We start from the raw sequence: 20636 nt of genomic DNA on the forward strand, positions 1-20636 counted from the left end.
GCTCAGGTTTTCTTAGATGGGGTGTATTTAGTCCAGCTCTTTATTAGAAGTTTTGCTTCATCTGGGAGGTGATTTTCTGGACAGTTTGCCAGAAAGTCAATTCAGACGTGCTGATTTCTTCTGGTATGACTCTCACCAGCAGATCCAGCTGAAAAACCTTCACCTTTCGGGCTGGGTAGGCAATGCTTTTCTTTGGTGATCACTATAGGGGGTGCCATCCAGCATGTAAACAATTAGCAGGCACTTAACATCCTTTGACAAGTCACTGCCTTTGTGCTTTGCAATTTCTCTCCCTGCTCTCTGGTCCCACTGGGGAAGGCCCAGGGGAGGAGGGAGCTGTGTTTGAGATTCCCTACACCCTAACCATACAGAAGTGGTTTGCTTAGTGTTTTTCCCTTCGGTTTTCCTTAACAACGTGCATGAAGTAGAAATAAAGAGGAGACTGTTTTTAAGGAAGATTCCTCTCCTTGATGGGTACCAACATGTCTGTGTGGTCAGGCAGACTTGAAACCACTTCCCTGGGTGGCAATAATTTCAAGCCTTTGCAGGCTCCAAATTGCCTGGGACCACATTCATGGGTCTGCTGGCTCCACCTCTGCCAGGGATCCCCTGTTTCCATAGCAACTCATCATCTCCAGTTTTAGCCATTCCCTTCCCTTTGATCAGACAAGATATTTCCCAGATACGGAAAGAGCTAAGGCAGCCAGGTGCAGCACAGTTTGCACGAGTATGTGTTTGGGAGGAGCACGCCACTCGAGACATTCCCACTGGGGGCTGTCACCACCACCATCACTTATCCTATCCACAGAGAGCTCTACAACTCATAGCAGGGAAAGTTTCCAGCTCACCTACTGCTCCTGGGCAGCCCAGAGGAAAGCAGGACTCTGCAAAGCTCATGCATAGCTCATACACAGCCACGCATTGGAAAAGGCTACATCCAAGGCCCATTAAGTTTATAACGACCACATCCAGCCTTTAGGATTTTTTCCGTTTCTTGGCAAGACTCCACACACAGCAGTTCTTGCTCTACTATCAGAGTCCAGCAGCTATGACCTCTAGGGCAAAAAACAATTTCCCAGGGTGCAGTTTTGCAGAGCATGTAAAAACACAGAGGAATATAGCATTCTTTTAGCCAGGTCACGAACAATACAACACTTTTTAAACTGTTCTTGTGCAGCTTCCTTTGTATGTCTGCAGCACCCTTTCTGTTGAGAGATCACAGAATCACAGAGTGGTTGAGGCTGGAAGGGATCTCTGGAGCCCATCTGGTTCAACTCTCCTGCTCAAGCAGAGACACCTAGAGCAGGTTGCCCAGAACTACGTCCAGGCAGTTTTTGAAGATCTCCGAGGAGGAAGATCTTCACAGACTCTCTAATTGACTGCAGGAGGTTAGGTTAGGACAGCAGCAGCCCAACAGGCTTGTTTCTGATGACGCCTTTCTGGACTGCAACCCTTGCTGTGAATGACTTGGACACATGCTCTCCTTTTCCTCTACAGTTGGCCATGGGCAGAGCGAAGGGGATCGTATGGTTGTCTCAGATTTCCACGTCTTCATCAGGGACAGCTTGCAGCACATTGATCTCATGAAGAAAGATCACCCTGGGCTGCCCGTTTTCATCCTGGGACATTCCATGGTAAGCATCATCCCCTTCCCTCCTGGCAGTGTCCAGGGTGTGTGCTGCAGCACGGGTAAAACTGCAGGCAGCGGGAAATAACTCAGCCCACAGCGGGAGAAACACAACTACGTGCAAGCATCCCTTCCATTTTATTCACTGACTGATTGCCAGCATGCCTTACCCCACCAGATCTGCCTTGAATATAGTCAGTCCTTAACTTTTCCACCTGGATCATGGCCCTAATTAGCGCCATTTACAACAATGGGCCTATTTGTTACTGGGACCATTCCAGCACACCGGGTAGCAGATAAATCCCACCACCTCCCTGCTGCATCGGGCTTCTCCTTTCATTTTACCCAGTAACCAGGCGGTTAAGCCCTCCAAAGCTTTGTGAGCAGCTAGGGGATGAAGCACGAAAACACCCTGTAGCCTCATTCTGTTAAACAACCTTACAGGAAAATGTACCAAGGATTAGGGCTGCAAAAACAAAGGCGCTGATTTGGTGAACAGATCTGAAGTCTGGTCCTGACAGCACGGGCCAAATCCCGTTATTCAAGCTAGCAATATTCCCATTGATGTCATTGATCTTCTCCCCCTGCCTTCCCGGAGGAGAGAAAAATGAATAAGTACTTTGGGATTCAGCCCATGCTCAGATAAACGAGTGTTCTTGCATAAGAACGCATGGCATGCTCTGAAGTGCTCGCTGCGCTCCAAAGCTGCTTTAACAAGGAGCTAATTTCCCAGTGAGGTCTTTGAGATGCTTCTCGCTGCTGCTCCATTTAACAAGCCCCTGCTTCTCCGGCAGCATGGAAGTTCACCAAATATTTCCCTTGGCAACTAATCCTCTGCGAACTTTCCCGAGCAAGCCAGCCAAGTCCCTCTGTCCCCCACCCCTCTCACCATCAGCCGCTGTCCTCATGCAGGAGGGCTCAGCCTGGCTGGTGTTCAGCTCAAAATGAAGCGCCAGGTGTCAGCCACCAGGTTGTGGGGCTGGAGGGGACGGCGGCACTGAAGAGGAGAATATTTAACTTCCAGTAATTAATGAAGATTTTTGCGTGCCAGCTGACAGCATCGCTGTTACCCGGGTTACCAGTGCCACGAGCACGGAGCCAGCCTGGTTTCCCTTCCCTTTCTCCATGCAGCACCGATCTGCCACGCTTACAGAGCCCCAGCTCACTTCTCAAGTCCCACCCAAACTACCAGAAGTCAGGTGTTTCCTTCTTAGCCATTTTAACTGAGGACATAAGGCATCCCAGCGAACTGGCTGCCGTGACACAGAGGGCTGAGTTCAGTGCGATGTGAGGGTCTGCAGCATGAGAGCAGAAAGACAAAAATCAGCCACTTGCAGTAACTCACACCTCCAGCCTTCCTTGCTGACCACAATGCACTCTTGCTGGAGCAGAAATTGTTTGCTTGTTTGGCCTAAACCCCTTCCAGCAATACATGTAGGATTACTATGTGAATGAGACGTTGACATCTGTATTAAGCTGTGGGATGTTATTTTGTGTTGCAGGGGGGAGCCATCTCCATTCTGACAGCTAGCGAGAGACTCAGTGACTTTTCGGGCATGGTGTTAATCTCTCCTTTAGTGGTGGCCAGCCCAGAAGTCGCCACCCCCATCAAGGTAAGAGCAAACACGTGTTGCACCTGGTCACCTCTTGCTCATTGAAGAAAATGCCTTGAGACCTCCAGCCTTAAAATGCAAAGCCCTGCTGAGATCCGCACCACCTGCGTGACAGTCAATGCTCATCTCAGGAGTGCCTCCCCCACAGTCCCACACACTTTTCAGAGGGGAAGTGAATCCTGCACTCATCCAGAAAAACTGATTTAGATGAGAGACAGAGAGCGATGCTACCTCGGGAGGTGGCAGCAGGCTGTGCTTCCTTCACCACACCCTGCAGCAGCCCACGCAGTGCCGTCCTTTCCCTTCCTCTCTTACAGTTTTCTCCCTGACTCATGCAGAGTCTGGTATGGTTGCAACACAGGCTGCTGGCTAAGTTGGGCCGGGGTTATTTTTGATGATTGGGGGATGACCGATGTCTAAACAAACCTAGAGCTCATGACTCCGAGGAGTCCATGAGCCTCAACAAAGGCTTTCAGCTAAAGCATCACTGCCCCAGCAGCAGCCTGTTTGGCTTGGTACCTTGGCTGGTTCTTGTCCAGACAAACATCTCCTTCAGTCTGCAGTTAGGCTTCACCCTGTCCCGTTCGTGTCTCCCTCCCTGAGTTATTTCTGACCCTAATTTGCACTGCCCGACCTGCCCTTCCCCAGGGAGGCTTTGCAAGGCAGCCAACTCTCCGCTCTCCCCTCCGTTCTGAATGTTTCAAAGAATAAATAACAACCCTCTGAGAAGCCATAAGCAAAGGGAAGGACCAGCTAAGCCAGCAGGAATGACAGAACATCTCATTCCCACAGTCCTTGTTCCTTTAATCTTTCTCCCTAGACTCTTCTCCTAGGGCTAACTTCTCATTTTAATCTACTTCTAAGCTATTCCTCCTCTTTTTTTTTTTTTGTCTCCTGAGAGAAAGGAAACAGATTGCCTCAGCTTTCAGTATAATCCTGTCACACCATCTCCTGTACCTTAGCCATCTACTGACCCCACAAAACAAGATTACAGGCACCACAGGGTGATTGTTAACCACCTTGCTCTTCCACAGACAGAAATACATTGAGACCTTCAGCCCTAAAATGCAAAACCCTGCTGAGAGCTGCACCACCTGGATGCCAGTCAGTACTGCTCTTCTGAGTGCCTCCCCCACAGTCCCACCTGCTTTTCGGAAGGGAAGTGAATCCTGAACTCTAGACTAGGAAAATTTATTTAAATACGAGTCAGAGCAACAAAGGGTGCATTTAGGAGTCTGGTAGCCAATTCCTCACAGGTGAGGCAATATCTGAAATACCATGAAGGTCCCTTGGGCATCAGTGCTCCTGTCTTTTCTTTCTTTGGAGAGGGAAAAGGAATAAATATTTAAAAAATAGCACAGGGTCTGAGTCTGAGACACACTGTTAGCCTTCTACTTCTAGACGATTCAAGGAAAATACAGAATGTTTTTCTTTCTTCTAGAACTACACATTTTCCTAGGTGTTGAATCCTTTCTGAAGTAAGGACAAACCAGCTCTGTGGAAACTAGTTACTGTAGTCTGGTTTCTTGCAGGTTGATAACGGATAGTTGCTTATATCAGTGCAGGAAATCCTAACCTCTTAACTAGAGTGTTGCAGAGGTGTTTATAGGGTCTCATTCCTAGATAGTGCCTTGAATGTGATAATAACAAGTTTACAGTGGGTTTCTTTCCCTTTCAAATCTATTGTTGCTTCTCCAAATGGATAGAAAAATAATTATTATTTCTGAAATATCTCTGAAAAAGTATTCACAAGAGGAAGGAGTGAAAGCAGTCAGAGTACTCCTGCAAAAGCTGCAATTTCCCAGAAAGCTGAGCTGAAAACTCTTGTGTGCTTTTTTTCCTCTGATTGTCAAAAGACGTTGCATTGGTGCCAGTGCCCCTGTGGCACAAAGGCTTCCGTTTTCCCCTGGAACTGGTGTGATTTCCAGGCCCTGAGCCATTTCCCAGGGACCACTGCATTCATCCCTTTGCTGGAGCAGTTTCCAGTTGAGCAAGAATTTACCTTGGTTAAACAAATGAGGGCTCAAGGCAGCAACAATAGCGGTGCAGAGGACGTGCTGGGTCCTTTAGTTGGTGTCAGGAAAAACCCAGTGCATTTGCAGACTCCACACAGGAGAATCAAATTCTGCTCTTTGCAGAAACACAATTTTATCAGTGCCCTGTAAATTCTGTCTCCAGATAGAAACCTACCGACCAGTTCCACACCCAGTGAGGAAAGCTGGATCTTGCAGCTTTTCCCTTCTTAGTTCATTTGGACCAAACTCGGCTCTGAGCCTCCAAAATTTCAAAGGATGCAAAGAGACAGGAATCACACGTTGACAAAGAGCAGAGTAAGGGTAAGAGAGAATATCCCACTAAATGTCTGCTGTTGAATGATGTGAAATAGGGTGGGCAGCACAATCTCTTAGAAAATAATCCCTAACAACTAATTGTAAGGTACCCTCCAGCCTATCCCTTACAGGCTCAGTACACCACATCCTCTTTGTGTTTTCCGTTTGGTGTCAGATCTGAGATACCAGATCTGATATCTCCTTGATCATGTATCATGTCATATCCCTGATGGCACATCTCCCTGACAGCACTGTTCCAATTGCTTTCAGCCTGATCTTGGTAGCTCATCACAGTGTCTCTTCCAGAGTGTTTTCTGCTCAGCCAAATGAGCCTGGCTAGTATATAGAGCTCATACAGCACCGTTTTGTTTATCCGTCTCTTTTGTAGCTGAAATGAACTAAAAAGCATTCACACAAGCAGTGTGACAAGCAGAGATCATGGGAGAGAGAAATAAGCATGTAGAGGTATGCAGGGAACAGGAATTGCTCCACTCAGAAGTGTCTACATTACAAAGCATCCATGCAGTTAAACCAATGCAAAATGACAAAAACAGCTTTGAGTCACACTTCCAGCCAAGAGGCACTGTCTATTGATGGCCAAGATTGTCTAAGATGGCCAAGAACCGTCTATTTCAATCTTATTCTGAGATCTTTCTCAGCGTTAGTATTTCATACATCTGCAGTGGCCTCGAGCAGCTCAAATAACCACAGCTCTACAGTGTCATCCTCAGCCCAGCCAGTAATATCCCCCTCATTGCTGTACCCGTTCTTGGTCATTTGGGAGCTTTCTCTCAAGAACTAACATTGCCACATCAAACCAACAGGGACGTAAGCTCTTCATGTATCAAACCCAGCCAGTCCTTCAACAGGATGGCTTTTAATTAAAGTCCAGCTTGTCACAGACTGTGTATGACTGTGCTCACAAACTCACTGAAGGCCCAGGGGAGCCCTCTGACTTTTTGATTATAACACAAAACTTGATTTCTCTGCTGGCTTGTGGAGACCTTGACTCCAAGAATCATCAAAATTACGTCCAAATTTTGAGGGTGTATTACACACTGGAGGGAATGAAGTGCCTCCTGCAGATCGGAAGACCCTTCAAAGGTCAGTGGCAGAGCCCTTTCCCAATGAGTCCTTTAGACCAATATTGGTTCTGCTTATGTGTAAATAAGAGTTCTTACGCACACAGTGAGTATACATATATGTGTAGGTACATCTGACATGTCATCTGCAGGGTCTGGTACTTCCCCCGTGCAGCTGAACACCAGAAGTGACCGCGCTGACACCACTTACTGGCTGGTAGGTGCTGCTGTCCTTGGGGCCAGGAGCCAGCCATGTTTCGTAGCAGTGCAGCAGGCAGCTGATGACTCCAGTTGGCAAAACTCCAGATACACACAGAAACTTCAAGAACATTTCCAAAGCATGTCACAGAGGCGAGGTCATTGGCAGGCGGTGGGGCTGTGAAGATGAGCTGGGTCATTAGAACAGAAAATGCCCATTCTGAATATGACAAAAGCATGTTTAGCTTGTCACCAATGAGGCACAGCCTGAGAGCAAGGGGTGTGTCTAGTTCTCCTACACCTTGTCACACCTTCCCTGCCTGCCAAATGTCTCTGGGCTGGTGCATTTTTGCTCACATGAGGGGAAGGTTTGAATTTACGCTCCTTCTAGAAAAACCGTGTTGCTTTTCCTTGGGAACATAAATATTTACATGTACAAGCAGACACAAACAAGAATCCCCATAAAAAGTACAGTTTCTTCAGTAATTTTAGAGGACATCAACTAACTTCCTTTTAACGCTGACCTTAAAAATAAGGAGAGTTCCCCTTTCTCTCTTTTACATACAGACTTGGACCTTAATATCTACGGCCTTAATAACAGCTGGATCTTGTGGACAGTATTCTAAATAGATCTGGAGAGAGCATCAGCAAACTTCTTATGCCAAGTACTTTCCTCTCAACTAAGCAATCATTAGCGATAGGAACTCACTCTAGCACTTAACTCAGGCTCCAGTTTTAGGGCAGCCTAATTGCCTTAGGTTATCATGATGATATTCAGAGACAGGCACTTCCAAACCATTAGTCAGATCTCAGATGTGTTTTGTTTTTGTTATTGCTTTTTCTTTTTCCCCTCACTCTCATTACTCTGTAAAGAAAGCCTCGGACAATTACATTTCTAAATTAAATACCTCAGCTAGGTATCTACAGTTACTTGACATATATCTGGGTCAACATAAGTGGCTCGAGAGAAGCAAAACTGTTATAGCATTGTTAGTACACACAGTCCGTAGTCTTGCCTAGAATTCATGAAGGTATGTTCCTCAAATCATCACAGCCTGGGGTTAACACAAAAGACAACCCCATTCCTGCTCATTAGCATCATAAGCTTACACTTGTATCTGTGTGGAGGTATTTTTTACTGGTCCAACTCCAGAGACCCCAGTAGAAGTAAATTTTGTTGACACAATGCCATAGCCAGTGAGAGACTCAACGTATGAGTAAATGGTGATGCTGTTTCCTAGTCATATCCATCCCAAAGTACTCAGGTGTTCTCAGATCTGCTGTGAGTCTTGACTACTTGTCACTCTTGGATGACTTTGACTTCAACCTTGCGTTATTCCTCTAATACCATAATTACTCTGTCATGTATCATCCGTGATCTAAAGTGTCAGAGAGTGCTTCAGATGTGATTAAATATAAGCACAGAGAACATAGGTGACAGCCCACCTGCAGCTATCAGCTGTGGACACAGAAGGGCCATAAATAGACCACCAAACACTAATGGTGTATTTTCTGACTTAAGTGGTAATCACTTAATTAAGGACTGCTATCAAAGATCAGAGCACAAGCTTGGTATCAACTCAAATGAAAGATATTACCCTTTCTTCTGCCAGTGGTTTCAAGCCTGGGCTGCTGAATGCTTTTGTGTTTCATTCCCAGGAGACAAATGAGCAATAGATTTCCTTAGCCAATGTATGCACATTTTGCTGTTATTTATTTACAGGTTCCCCTGAGAATCTGCTTATCAGAAAGAGTGCAGCCTAGGCAACTAGTGCAAATTGCACAGAATATCACGTATGCACTGCAGCCTGAAATCAGAGCTGTGGCAGCACAAAAGGGCAGTAGCAACCACAAAAAAACAGCTCCACCGTCAAATGGAAACAGCTTTTTCCTATCAAGGCATTTTTCCTGAGGCCTTTTTTGTAAATTAACTTGAGAGTGAGAAAAAGGGAAAAGATGATGAAGTTGTGATGTTGTAGACAGACAGCCAATGCACTTCAGACCAGCACACCCCAATCCCAGAAGCAGTTTAAACACTTTCCCTTTAAGAAAAATGTTTTAAATATAGGACAGATCTTTCTCCAGTGTCAGCTGACATTTCTCTACTGTTTAACTTCTGTGCTGGTTCCCACCAGCTAAGGATTTGGTCCTCTATATTCTCTCTTGCTCCAACTATCTCTTTAACTACTTATTTTCCTCTCCCGCAGGTTTTTGCAGCAAAAGTGCTCAACCTCGTTCTCCCAAACCTGTCACTGGGATCAATAGATCCAAATGCAGTTTCCCGGAACAAGAAAGAGGTGAGAACCTTAATGCCATTTAAAGTCATTGCATAGTCGGTATCTTGTCCCAATCCTGTCATTTCTCTCTTAAATAAATAAATAGCTAAATCGCTAGGGCAAGATTTATGCTGGTGTAAAAGGCTGAGGCATCCCTGAGGTCAGTGGAACCGTGCCCTCTTACACAGAGCAGAAAACACAGCTCACCGTGGGAAACCAGCTCCTCATCCCTGCGTGCCTCTTGCACCCACAGCTGCTCTGGGTACCAGGCATAGCAGAGCCCGGTGCTACAGCTGGGGTGGAAAACACACAGGTCTCTGCCGCAGCACTGCATCTCACTACAGTGGCAAAGCCAGCTCAGGCAGGTTGCAAATGCTGCTGAAGTCTCCTTTTCCAGCTGTGCTCTTTGCAGTGAAACAGTGCAAAATGCTACAGTCCCGGAGGCTGGTATTCCTGCTTACAAACCAGGATGGCATTGTGCTGATCGTATTCAGCCAGGGGAAGAGCATGCTTGCCCCAAAGACCTTGCTACAAGGTCTCCTGGATTACACGCTGGCTCTGCTACAGCCTTTCCGAACAAATGATGTATTCTTTCTGGGCCTGAGAATAATACTTAAATGAGCTGCAATTGAAGCAGCCTTTGTAACAACCTAATTCCAGCTCCACCACCGTAACTGTGAATGGAGCGGTTCCAGGGTGAATTTTTGTCAATGTTGCCATAGTTTGAGCCTCTTCTCCCATTCATACCCACTCCCAGTAATAACCGTTGCAGCCTGTTCATGCCATCACTGGCAAAGCCAGGTGCCCTTGCAACTGCTGCTGCAACACACCACAAGGTGTTTTCCTTCTCAGAGTGGCAGGAGTGAAAGGAAGGAGGCACAGTCTGTGAGTGAAGTTGCTTGGTTTGAGGAGGGGAATGACCCAGATCCTGGTGCATTTCATGAAGCAGCTTGAAAGACAGAACACGGTACCCAAGGGTGTCTTCAAAGCAGGAGAGCTCACTGCTGTAGCAGCCAGTTGTTTCCCTGCTCCTGTGTCAGCTCACATCCCACTGACAGATGCTGTCACTTCTGCTATTCATGCAGTGCTTCCTATCTTAATAGAAGCTAATAAATTGCCTTCCTCTAGGGAGGCAGCTTGACCAGTGTTAGAACTGAAGCTGAGAGGATCAGGAGCAAAGACAATGCCAGTGGTTGTGCGAGAGCAATGCCATCAGCCTCAGAATATTCCTTCTCTTGTCTCACCCACCTAGGAAACTGCAAAGCAAAGGAGACTCGTGGAATAGCCATGAGGTTTTCAGGGTTGGGTTTTGCCCCTGCCAAAGAGTGTTTTGATCAAATGATTTTCAGTTTACTTACCTGTGAAGCAAGCATAGTATTTCCCTGGACTGAAAGCAGGAAGATTCAAGGAGATGAGAAAAGAAAGACAAAGCAAGTTGTAGGAATCTGTTGGGACTAGCATGAGGCGAGTTAATGGGCATCTGCTGTGCACTGATGCACCATATGACATGTGTCCCAAAGTACAGTGAGAGGCTGCTCAAAACACATGCTTGAGAAAGGCTGATTCCAGTCCAGCTGTAGAAACCTGTTCCTAATTACACTCAGCTGCCAACTTGCTGCATATAGTTCAGAGAAAAGGTTTAAATTAAAGAACTAATTCACTAAAATCACATGGAGGAAAGTTTTCAATTCTGCATTTGTATCTGGAGGATGAAAGCAGTCAGTGCCATGGAGGAGGGGAATTTGAGGATGTTAGCCCCTACCCGAGCAGTGAGTGTGGCTGGGAGACGTGGGTCTCTGCCAGGCCCTGCACTGGTTCATTATGTGGCACTCCTTAAGGATGGCATTTTTAAACACACCTGCTTCCAACAGCTGGAAGGCACCAGTGCTGCACTAAATAGCATTACAAGAGAAAAGCACTGATGGGAGAAGTCCTGACTGTAACACATTTATAGAAGTGCCAGTGGAACTCCTTTAACTGGCTGCACAGTATTATCCGGTTATTTCCATATTCCCTGGGCATAGCTTATAAAAAATCCTATTGTGGGTTTTGTTTCTACCCAAATATTTGCTGCCACTCCCGTTGCCCTGTGATGTTCCAAATCTCCAGAGCTTCCTGTGGGTGGTGTTCTTCCTCTGCCCTTTCCATTGAGGAAGGGAAAGCCTTTGGCAGTGGATGAAAATGTAGGTCTGCGTCATTAGAGGCTGCTCTTAATGGAGTAGTCTTCAGTAAGAGACAATCACCCCCTCCTTACTCTGCTGCCTGTGCACCTGCAGATGAACACACAGCTGATATAGCAGCTGTGGACTGCAACATGAAGTGCTTTCCTGACCAGCTTCAGACACCAGCCTTTGAGGCTCCAGGCACTTACCAAAAATGACACAGCATCTCAGTCCTCTGGCTGCCACCACCGCACACTCCATCCTCCTTTTGGACTCAAGACGCACAGCTTCGCAGCACACAATGTGCTGGAAACATCCATTATTTATATGTTAAACATATTCTTCTGCCAGACCAACTTTCTATTCTGCAGAAATGTTTTTGGGACGTCATCCAAGAGTTTCCTGATGAGCTTGTGTTCCCAGCAGGCTGTCCTCAGGGTGGAGGGACTGAAACACAGGAGGGCATGGAGATGTTTATTTGATCTGCTTGCTATATCAAATGCAAGAGACACAAAAGAGAGCAAGATGTAACCTCAAAAACCCACTCCTGCTTCCAAGGTGAATAACATCACAGGAGCAGGTTCTTTTACCCCATAAATCTTTGTTAGCTGCCATTGAATTTGGTTGAATAGTCCCACTGACTTTACTCTTGCTCCTGTAGAGTGCACAGGGAATGAGACTGTAATTACCTTATAAAGAATTTATTCTGCAAAACACAAAAGGAAGATGCAAAGTTTTTTGTTTTAGTTTTTGTTTTTTTGTTTGTTTGTTTGTTTTTGCATGTATGCATGCAAAGAAATATGCCTTACAATGAATTTATTGTTTTGCAATAGGAAGATACAAAATTCTAAGCAGGAAACAGGAGCCCTAATGGTTGTATCTTGCACCCAGAGGCAAAGTGGACTGCACAGAAAGGCAGATCTGGAAGAGGTCTAGTAACAGGAGACAGGGAGATGGGAAGGCCTGCAGGGTGTTGTGGGCCACCCTTGTGTTCACCGAGCCTTCCCTACAGCTAGCTTAACACAGCGAATGATACAGATAAGAGTTCTTTATTCTTTTTTTTCTTTTTTCCCCATCCAAAGCTGCTCAACTGCACAAGTTTTTCCTCTCGGTGTCACCTCCACCAGAATATAAAATCCATTCCCTTTATCTCCCTCTTTTCCCCCATGAGCTTCAGCTTTGCCCTCACCCCATACTCTGAGCATTAACTTTCTGACAAAGACTTTGCTCATTCACCAGCAAGAGGATCCTCCCACTCACTACTGATCAATTTAGGTTGGGATTAAGCTATTATTTTTTCTCCTCCCATCATCTATACAAAAATATTTATTGGTTGCTCAGTACCTAAAAAAATCCCTATTCTATAAGAAGAGAACAAGAGAATGAAACCCATTAGGTCATTCTCCTAGCATTTATGGTGCTGGGGAGGGGGCCAGCACACGTGAATTCATCAATATTGTTTTACTCCATGGGAAACGAACTTCAGTCAATCCATCCACCTACCTCTCCTGATTCCAGCACCCCCAAGGTCCTTCAAGTGTTGCCTTCAATTAAAAAGAAAAAAAAAAAAAGAAAGAAAAAAAAAGAAAAAAAAATACCTCAAAGCTGCATTGCTTTAGTGCAGCATTGACACAGATCTGGATTCAGCTAAAGCAAGTAGTGCAGCTTGGTGGATTTGCTCAAAATGCTGACAAAATACCATAAAGTAAAAGGTGATGGGGAAAGAGTTCTGTGCACCACCATTCCCCCCATGCCAGCTCTGTTTCTAGTGCATTGTGCCCCAACACATTGCAGACAACAAGGAAGGAAGCCAGCTCCACAGGAAGCCAGCTACACTCCCCTCTAACAAATTAATTCCCCTCAGCTGGGAAAGCCCCAACACAGGTGTCCTGCAGCCCCTGATAATCTCATCTCATGGAGAGATGGGAGCAGAACCCACTCCAAAGACATTCTGACACCTTGGTGGGGTACAGGCAGGCTGTGCCTTCACCTCCACAAAGCTGCAGGTCCCTGGGGTGGCCTCGTGGGTTATCTCCCACTCATGGCCCTCAGTGCAGGCACATGCAGAAACAGCATGACCTCACCTTTCTGCAGAATGAGAATTTGAGCAGACCTCCATGCTCGTGATGAGAGGAGGAGGCTGTTTTTGGCTAACCTATAAATAATCGTCATTTCTATAAACATCTGCCAGGGTTGGGAGGAACTGGAGGCTGTGCCAGAGACCAGGCCGTAATCAAAGCGTTCTGGCAAATATTGAGATGGCAGTGGCTGTGTGGGCCGTCTCCATGTACAGTATACAAATATTTACTGTAGATTTGCCTGCTGCAGTAACTACTCATTCCTAGAGACTTTCTGCACCAGCTCTTGTGCATTTTTATCCTTTCACAGTCTGGCTGAGCAAACTGTTGACTTTTTTTTGCCTGCCACCTAATATCATCTTTTGCTGCCTTTTCTCTGCACCCTTTTCACCTGGAACAGACCCTCAGTGTAAGAGTGCTTTGGAGCTGGATGTGTCAGCTGCCTGTAGGTGTAGGGCACGGTCTTCATCCCCAGAGAGGGAAGATGAAAGAGAGAAAAACACCTGAGCCCTCAGCAGAGCAGGATAAGGACCTGGACAACACCAGCCTTGAAGTAACACAAGTTAAAGAACACTGCAGAGGAGACTGTCACCTTTGAGTGACAGAGGGACATGGCAGAGCAGAAAAATGCAGGCAGGTGCCCCACAGGAACAGCCTTTGTCCTGTGCTGGTTGTTTGCCTGCAGAAAGAGCTTTGGCTTGAATATTTTCTAGTGGTGGAAGAGAGAAAAACACAGCATGGAGCAAGATGTGTTGTGTGAGCAATTCTGGGGAGCCACAGTGAAGGCCTCGACCTTGACTCTGACAGCAGGAAATCCCGACTGAGTAGGAAATACATGCACAAGCCAAGGGAAGAGACTCCTCACTGCCCAGCCCACCTGCTTTGTCTTTTCTGCATGAAATACTGCTAACCTTAAATTACCTCTTTCTCCCTGCCAGATGGAGTCCTACACGTCCGATCCCCTGGTCTACCACGGTGGCATGAAGGTGTCCTTCGTCATCCAGCTGATGAACGCCATTGCCAGAATTGAGCGAGCTCTGCCCAAGCTGACTTTGCCCATCCTGGTGCTACACGGCTCTTCCGACAAGCTCTGTGATATCAGAGGGTCCCATTTACTGATGGATACAGTGCAGAGTCAGGACAAAACCCTCAAGGTCAGCTTCTTTTCTTGGGTTTTAGGGTATTGGCCTGTCAGCGTTGGCCTGAGTGGCCTCTGTGAGGGGTGTGGTGGCTGACCTCAAGGCCTTACCCTGGGTGGCTGTACACCCCCTGGGCCACTTGGACGTGAAGCTACTTGCCATACAAGTGCACTGAGGCTCATAACCAGGTGAAGTGGTGACCCTGAAACTCTTCTGAACAATGCCAACCATGTTAGTGCCGAGCCCACCTCACGCCCCAGCCCATAAGGGTACAGGGGGGGCCTTCCCAAAGCGCTGCACAACAAAAGCCACTTCACATCTGCTCATTTCAAGAGAGCCACAGCTGATTAACCGATTGTTAGCACATGAACGAGCCTGAAAGAGAGACAGGGAGACCAAGGGAAAGCTTTTGTCATCAGAAAAATAACTGGGTAGCCTGGGCATGAAAGGAGTAAAACTGCACAAGGCATGACGGGAACATCCCCCATTGGCCTTTAGCCCCCAGGGGCACGATAAGCATTTCCCTGTTCTTACTGGGAGAAGGAGTGAGAAATGCCTGGTATTGGGACATGTATCCTCTTACTCACGTGCAGCAGGGTGCTCGGGTCGAGCTGCAGTGCCAACACGTTCCTGCTTGCGGAGGGGCAGTGGCAGGGAGAGGACAGGGCAGTGTGTGGAGAAGGTGGGAGGGTGGAAGAGAAGCAGCAGCAGCAGAACCCAGAGCCGGGCCAGTCAGCACAGAAGCTGGCAGTGGGCAGTGGGATCCCTTTTTGAAGAAGGGCCTGCCAATGCTGATGGTATCTCTTGGTAACCTAGCTTGATTTGATAACCTGCCACATCTAGGAGAAAAACCTGACAAGGTGTGGGCAGGACGCGTTGGACCTGTGGGTGTTGACAAGAGGCGACTGAAGGCTGCTCTGTTTGCGAGGATGTTATTTTCTGTGCTAATCTCCTCTCTCTCCCTGGTTGCAGGTGTATGACGAAGCCTACCATGCCCTCCACAAAGAGCTGCCCGAGGTCACTACCTCCGTCTTCACGGAAATACTTACGTGGGTTGGCCAGAAGGTCTCAGCAGCTGGAGAAACCAGCCATACTTAAGAGCAGATGTTTTTGCAGCTCTTACTGGGGGTTTCTGGGAATAGACGCTTTTCTTAATAGAAGTCTCTCTGGCAAAGATCTAACGTGGAGGGGCTTGTGGGATATTTTGCCATGCGCAGTGTAAGGGAGGGTGGGGGAAGAGGCACAGAGTGGGGTGTTACTTGGTGATGTAAATGGCTGTTGCCATAACCTGAGAAAGCATTGATAGCTGTGGGAACAGTCGTCAAAGCTTTCCAGGTCAGATGATGTTGCCGAGATGTCCCTCAGCCAACAAGCTTCCTCCATCACTTCCTCTTCTCTGCTTTTGCCGGGGTGACGGGGGTTTATTTATACTGCAATAATTTTTGGTATGTTAGAAAAGTCAGTATCTTCCACTTTACAGTTTTGATTCCAGGTGCATACGGTTCCCTCCCTGTCCCCACCATCCGGTCCCTTTACAGCCTTGGCCCTGAGAGGCGAGCGTTAATGAAGGTGCTGAGTAACGAGGAGAGGCCAAAGATGGATCTGATGAGGGCGGTGGGAAGAGGCTCTGGCTCGGAAGTGAAAGGCTGGTTTTTGAGGTCAGACCCCTTTGGCTGCTACCTCTGTTAGCAGGTCGGGCCCAGGGGGAGAATAAAGAGTCCCCCGTGAGTCTGCGCTGGGGGAAGGCATGCTGAGTAAACCTTCAGATGTCATCATCACCAGAGCAGAATCCCAAAGGGGAGAGGACGAATGTAGATTCAAGCCCACGTAGCACATTCACAAACCATGCTATTCCCAAGGCCAAACCCCCTTCTCCTCTCCAAGATGAACTATTCTGTAAATATTCCTAGGGGCTGCTTTTTTTCCTTCTTTCTTATTTTTTTTTTTTCCTCTTGAAGTTAATCACTTGCGCTACTGAAACTGAAAAAGTAAAGTCAGAGTTATATGAGAATATAGTAATATAATATATGATGTATATAGAGGTGGCTGGGAGCTAGGGAAGAAACGGGAGGAGAGTCTAAAGAAGGGTTAATTCTCTTGGCAAGGAGTAATGTTGTCCTACCAGGATCCAGTCCTCTCACCATAACTTTACAGTCATAATCTGTTGTTTTCCTTCATCAGTTGGAAAATGTCCTGAAAAGAATGCTCGAGAGAAGCGCAGAGCATCTGGTGGGTGGGGATTAGCAGCGGGTGTCCTCATGGTCCACCGGTTTGGCAGGAGACCCACAGCGTGAGCAGAGATCCCAGCCAAGCTCTTGCCCATCTCCTCCGGAGCAGCACAGCCACCTCTGGGGCCCACAGGGCACGGGGGACAAGCTCGCTCCTGGGGGCAAGGTGGGGAGCGAGGGCAGAGGACAGGGTGCAATCGTACATCCAGCATCCAGGGAGCAGCTCGTGAAGTGCTCCAGTGGTGCAGATAAGCCAAACCCCAGAGCTGCCTGGGTCTCTGATAGCAGCAGGGATGGAAGAAAGGTTTGAGATCCCGACATGGAGCAGAGGAATTGTATCGAGACAGCAGAAGCAGTGCAGCGATCACAGCGTGGCTGTGTGGGTCACTTTGTCCAGGGAGATGGCCCTAGTTACTGACATGCCTCTTGGCAGCAGCCAAAGGGAAGGGCTTTAACCCAACCCTCTCCCTGCAGTGCTGCAGCAGCCTGCAAATGCTCCAGGAGGAGATAACGGGGCATCTCCCACGGGGACAAACCCCACTGCCCTCCCTGGCAGCAGCTGCCCTGTGCGCTGCTGCCCCCAGGGCTGGATCCTGCCCATGGCAGCCCTGGGGTCTCCCCCACCTCTCCTGCCTTCGGAGCCACTTCTGGCAACATTCAGGAAAGGGACCTCTGTGCAATAGCAGCCAGAACCAGGGCCCGACACCATCAGCGTGCAGGGATGAAGGCCCTGTGGGTGCAGGTTGCGTCCTTGCAATTGCCCTAAGGGGCCCAAGTCAGGAAAGCTCTTTTATTGAGTTTGATGCAGGCACTTTTCCACTTTTATTTTCCTGCCTTGAAAAAGAGGAACCGGCTGGGCTTCTCCCAGCTTCTGCTTAAAACATTATTCCCATGCAATCAAGTGCTCCCACCCACCCCTGCTAAACCTGCAGCAGCACCGGCACCGGGAATGAGGCGACGCACAGGGTGCCCGCTCCGCACCTTCCAGCAGCCTGCCTCATTGCAACTTCTTTCCCCGAGCGAGGTCCCTCCTTGCCAGATGCTGCTGGGGAAGGAGAGCAAGAACAGAAGCGCTGCAGCGGTGACGAGGCTCACCTGCTTCTTCAGCCCGAGCAGGAATCAAGTGGGCGTGATGCGGCGGTGACAGATGTTGCGGGGGTCGGAGCAAGACGAGGACTTAAGGATGGGATTTTTCGAAAGCACTTTTCCCGAGGAAGTCAGGAGGAGCAGATCGATGCCCACATTCATTTCATCCCAAATTGACAAGCACTTTGCGGGGCGGAGGGAAGTGACCCTGCAGCAGGAAGGTCAGAGCCCGTCTGCTCCCTCCAGCCTGGCTTTGGGCTGCGGGCAGTGCCTTGGCAGAGCGCGTCTTCCGCCCACGACACATCTGCAGCCCAGAAGAAATAAAAGGCAGGCAATTATCTTCATCTAGGGAAGACTTGTCCCTCTGTCTGGCTAAGCTCAGTGACAGCGGCCGGGGGAAGCTGCGACTGAAAATCAGGTCAGCAAACAAAACTGTAGCTTGGTTAAAAATGAACAACAAAAAGCCAAACTAGCCCCAAACCTTGGCACAGCAGATGTTGCTGCTACCCTCGGCCACTTTGCTGAATTTTCTGAAGGAATTAACACGGGGAAACCTACCCCAAAAAGCCCCAATGTTGCCTGCCTCCAGGCAGGTCGGTGAGTGGAGATTTTCGGGTGGGGAAGCCAGTAGGGCCGGAGGGAGCCAGGAGCAGATGCATGTGGATCAGCTGAGGCTGGTTTGCACCAGCTGCAGCTCTCAGCCCGCACTCCCCAGCTCCCTGCTGCTCCCTTCCCCTGCCCATAAACTACTTTACATTGACCCAGTTTGGTTTCACCGTGCCCCCGGAGGAACCCTCCCTTTGCTGACCAGATTAGTAATGAGCAGAGCTGCTGCCAGGGGAAATGTAATTAAACTCCATTTCCAAGCGGCAGGTACCGTTTGCAGGGAGCACGGCCGGCCTCACAAGCATTGCTGTGCAGAGACGTGCTGGAGCCTGGTCTGCCTTGGAGAAGAGGTGGCACCCGTGACCGAGCAATAGCACTGTGCAACTCCCACCTGTGTCACCCACCTCCTGTAGCACTGGGAGACCATTCCCCTCCGCCCAACCCATCACATTTCCTATTTAGCCTGTTCTTTTTACACCACTTACCTTAGCACACTGCCAGCACAAATCCATGGAGATCACATTTATTTTTCCAAGTAATTTCCAAGCTTGTCTCTCTTGTTCCGTTGTGTCCCAGTTCAATAAAATACATTTATATATATATATATACATATATAAAAGCGTATATACATACACGTATTTTCAGTGGGAAACCATATACGAGTTTAGAATTCTTAAAGGAATACAAGGTATATTGCAACTAATAATAAAGTTATGTTTTCTGAGCGGAGCGTGTTTGAGAGCATCATTTATAACCACTGTGTCTCTGGAGGGTGAGAAGGGAGAGGCACAGAGATATTAAACCCAGCTTGTGGAGGGGCACCTGCAGCCCCTGGGCATTGCCGCTGTGGCTGGTGCTTGCTCCCCAGCCACCATGGACCAGGAGGTCTGGGTCGGAGGTTGCCTTTCTGCTCAAAGGTTGTTTTTTTTTGGAAGCCCTGTGCTGCTGTTTGCTATAGCCTGGAGCAGCCCAACAAGAGCCACCAGGGCACTGCAGCAGTGCTTCCTCATGTGCTTCCCCTGCCCCACATGGGACAGGGGTCTGGAGCTGACGGAGGAGTCTGCAGTGTCAGACAAGCTCAGCCTGCTTTGAGACCTGCTCCCCACACTTCCACAAGCCTGTTAAAATGTTATTTCTGTCCTGAAATGCACCCACTTGGAACAGGAAGCATGTGCACCACGGCCAAGGGGAGCAGCAGGGTAAATGCCACCTCGTGTCCCCGGCTGTGAGTCCAAAGAGGGCCGGGGAGCGGGGCCAGCCCCTCGCCAGCTGCCAGGCAGTGCCCAGAGCGGGTGAGAGCCCGGCCAGCCCAGCCCCAGTTTGGTGCATTCAGGGTGCCCTGGTGCAGGAATCCTCTCCTGCAGGTACCAGTGCCCAGTCCATCGCCCTTCATCATCCTCATCCTCCTTTCTGGCAGTGCGCCTTACCCAGCGTTTCCACGCCACCACCACCACCCAGGGCGCAGCGATCTGTCACGGCCGTGGGTGGCCTTGCTGTTTTTAGCACGTGCTCGTGGCCCGACCCCACAGGCCAGCAGGAGGCTGAGGCTTTGCGCCTGATCCCCCAGCCCCTGCCAGGCCTTGTGCTGCCCCGAGCTGGCGGCTCCTCTCCGGGCTGGGCAGGCATCCCCTGGCCTCTGCTGTGACACTGCGGGAAAGGGGGACAGCAGACCCTGTCCCTGCCCTGCATGGACCAGGGCAAGCAGGGGAAGCTCTTCAGTGCCTGGAAGCACTCCAGGAATTTGGATGCAAAACAATTCCTGTGGGATCAATGAGGAGTTGGGATGGGTCGCGTGGTACACAATGATGTGTGAGCAAGGGAAACTTGGCAGAGGGACCTGCCTGGCCTGGGGTGGAGCGGAGGGGAGGACAGGATGTCCAGCATGGAAAACACTTGTGCTGTCCTGAGAGATAACACACAGAGGGGAAGCAGTGGAGCTCAGGTGGGAAGGATGAGTGGTACCTTTCCTGCAGCAGCATAGGAAGGGCCCACAGCCATCCCCTAAATGACCGCAGGGCAGAGCCCCAGGAGAAGCAGAGCCTCTCCAGCCTTCCCAAGGCCGGCAGCTCTCCTTCCACAGCCTTGTCTTTATCTCAACAAAAAACACACTGGCAGCACCAGCACAGCTCTGCTCAGGCCAGCAAAACAAACCCTGAAGCTGGCGGGGTGCACAGGCTGGATGCAGACAGCTCTGCTTCCCGATCCAGAGCA

The 20636-nt window shown here is 48.8% G+C and overlaps 1 protein-coding gene across 1 annotated transcript in view; it reads left to right on the forward strand.

Moving 5' to 3' along the window:
* Positions 1–19150, forward strand: part of MGLL (monoglyceride lipase) — a 63890-nt gene extending 44740 nt beyond the window's left edge. Inside the window, exons 4-8 of the mRNA XM_032194333.1 lie at positions 1498–1634; positions 3130–3240; positions 9058–9147; positions 14305–14520; positions 15478–19150. Of these exons, the coding sequence (XP_032050224.1) occupies positions 1498–1634; positions 3130–3240; positions 9058–9147; positions 14305–14520; positions 15478–15603 (680 nt within the window). The 3' untranslated portion in view covers positions 15604–19150. The remainder of the gene's footprint in view (positions 1–1497; positions 1635–3129; positions 3241–9057; positions 9148–14304; positions 14521–15477) is intronic.
* Positions 19151–20636: the final 1486 nt, after the last annotated feature.

Source organism: Aythya fuligula, chromosome 10 (genome assembly GCF_009819795.1).
Source record: "Aythya fuligula isolate bAytFul2 chromosome 10, bAytFul2.pri, whole genome shotgun sequence".
Lineage (NCBI taxonomy): Eukaryota > Metazoa > Chordata > Aves > Anseriformes > Anatidae > Aythya > Aythya fuligula.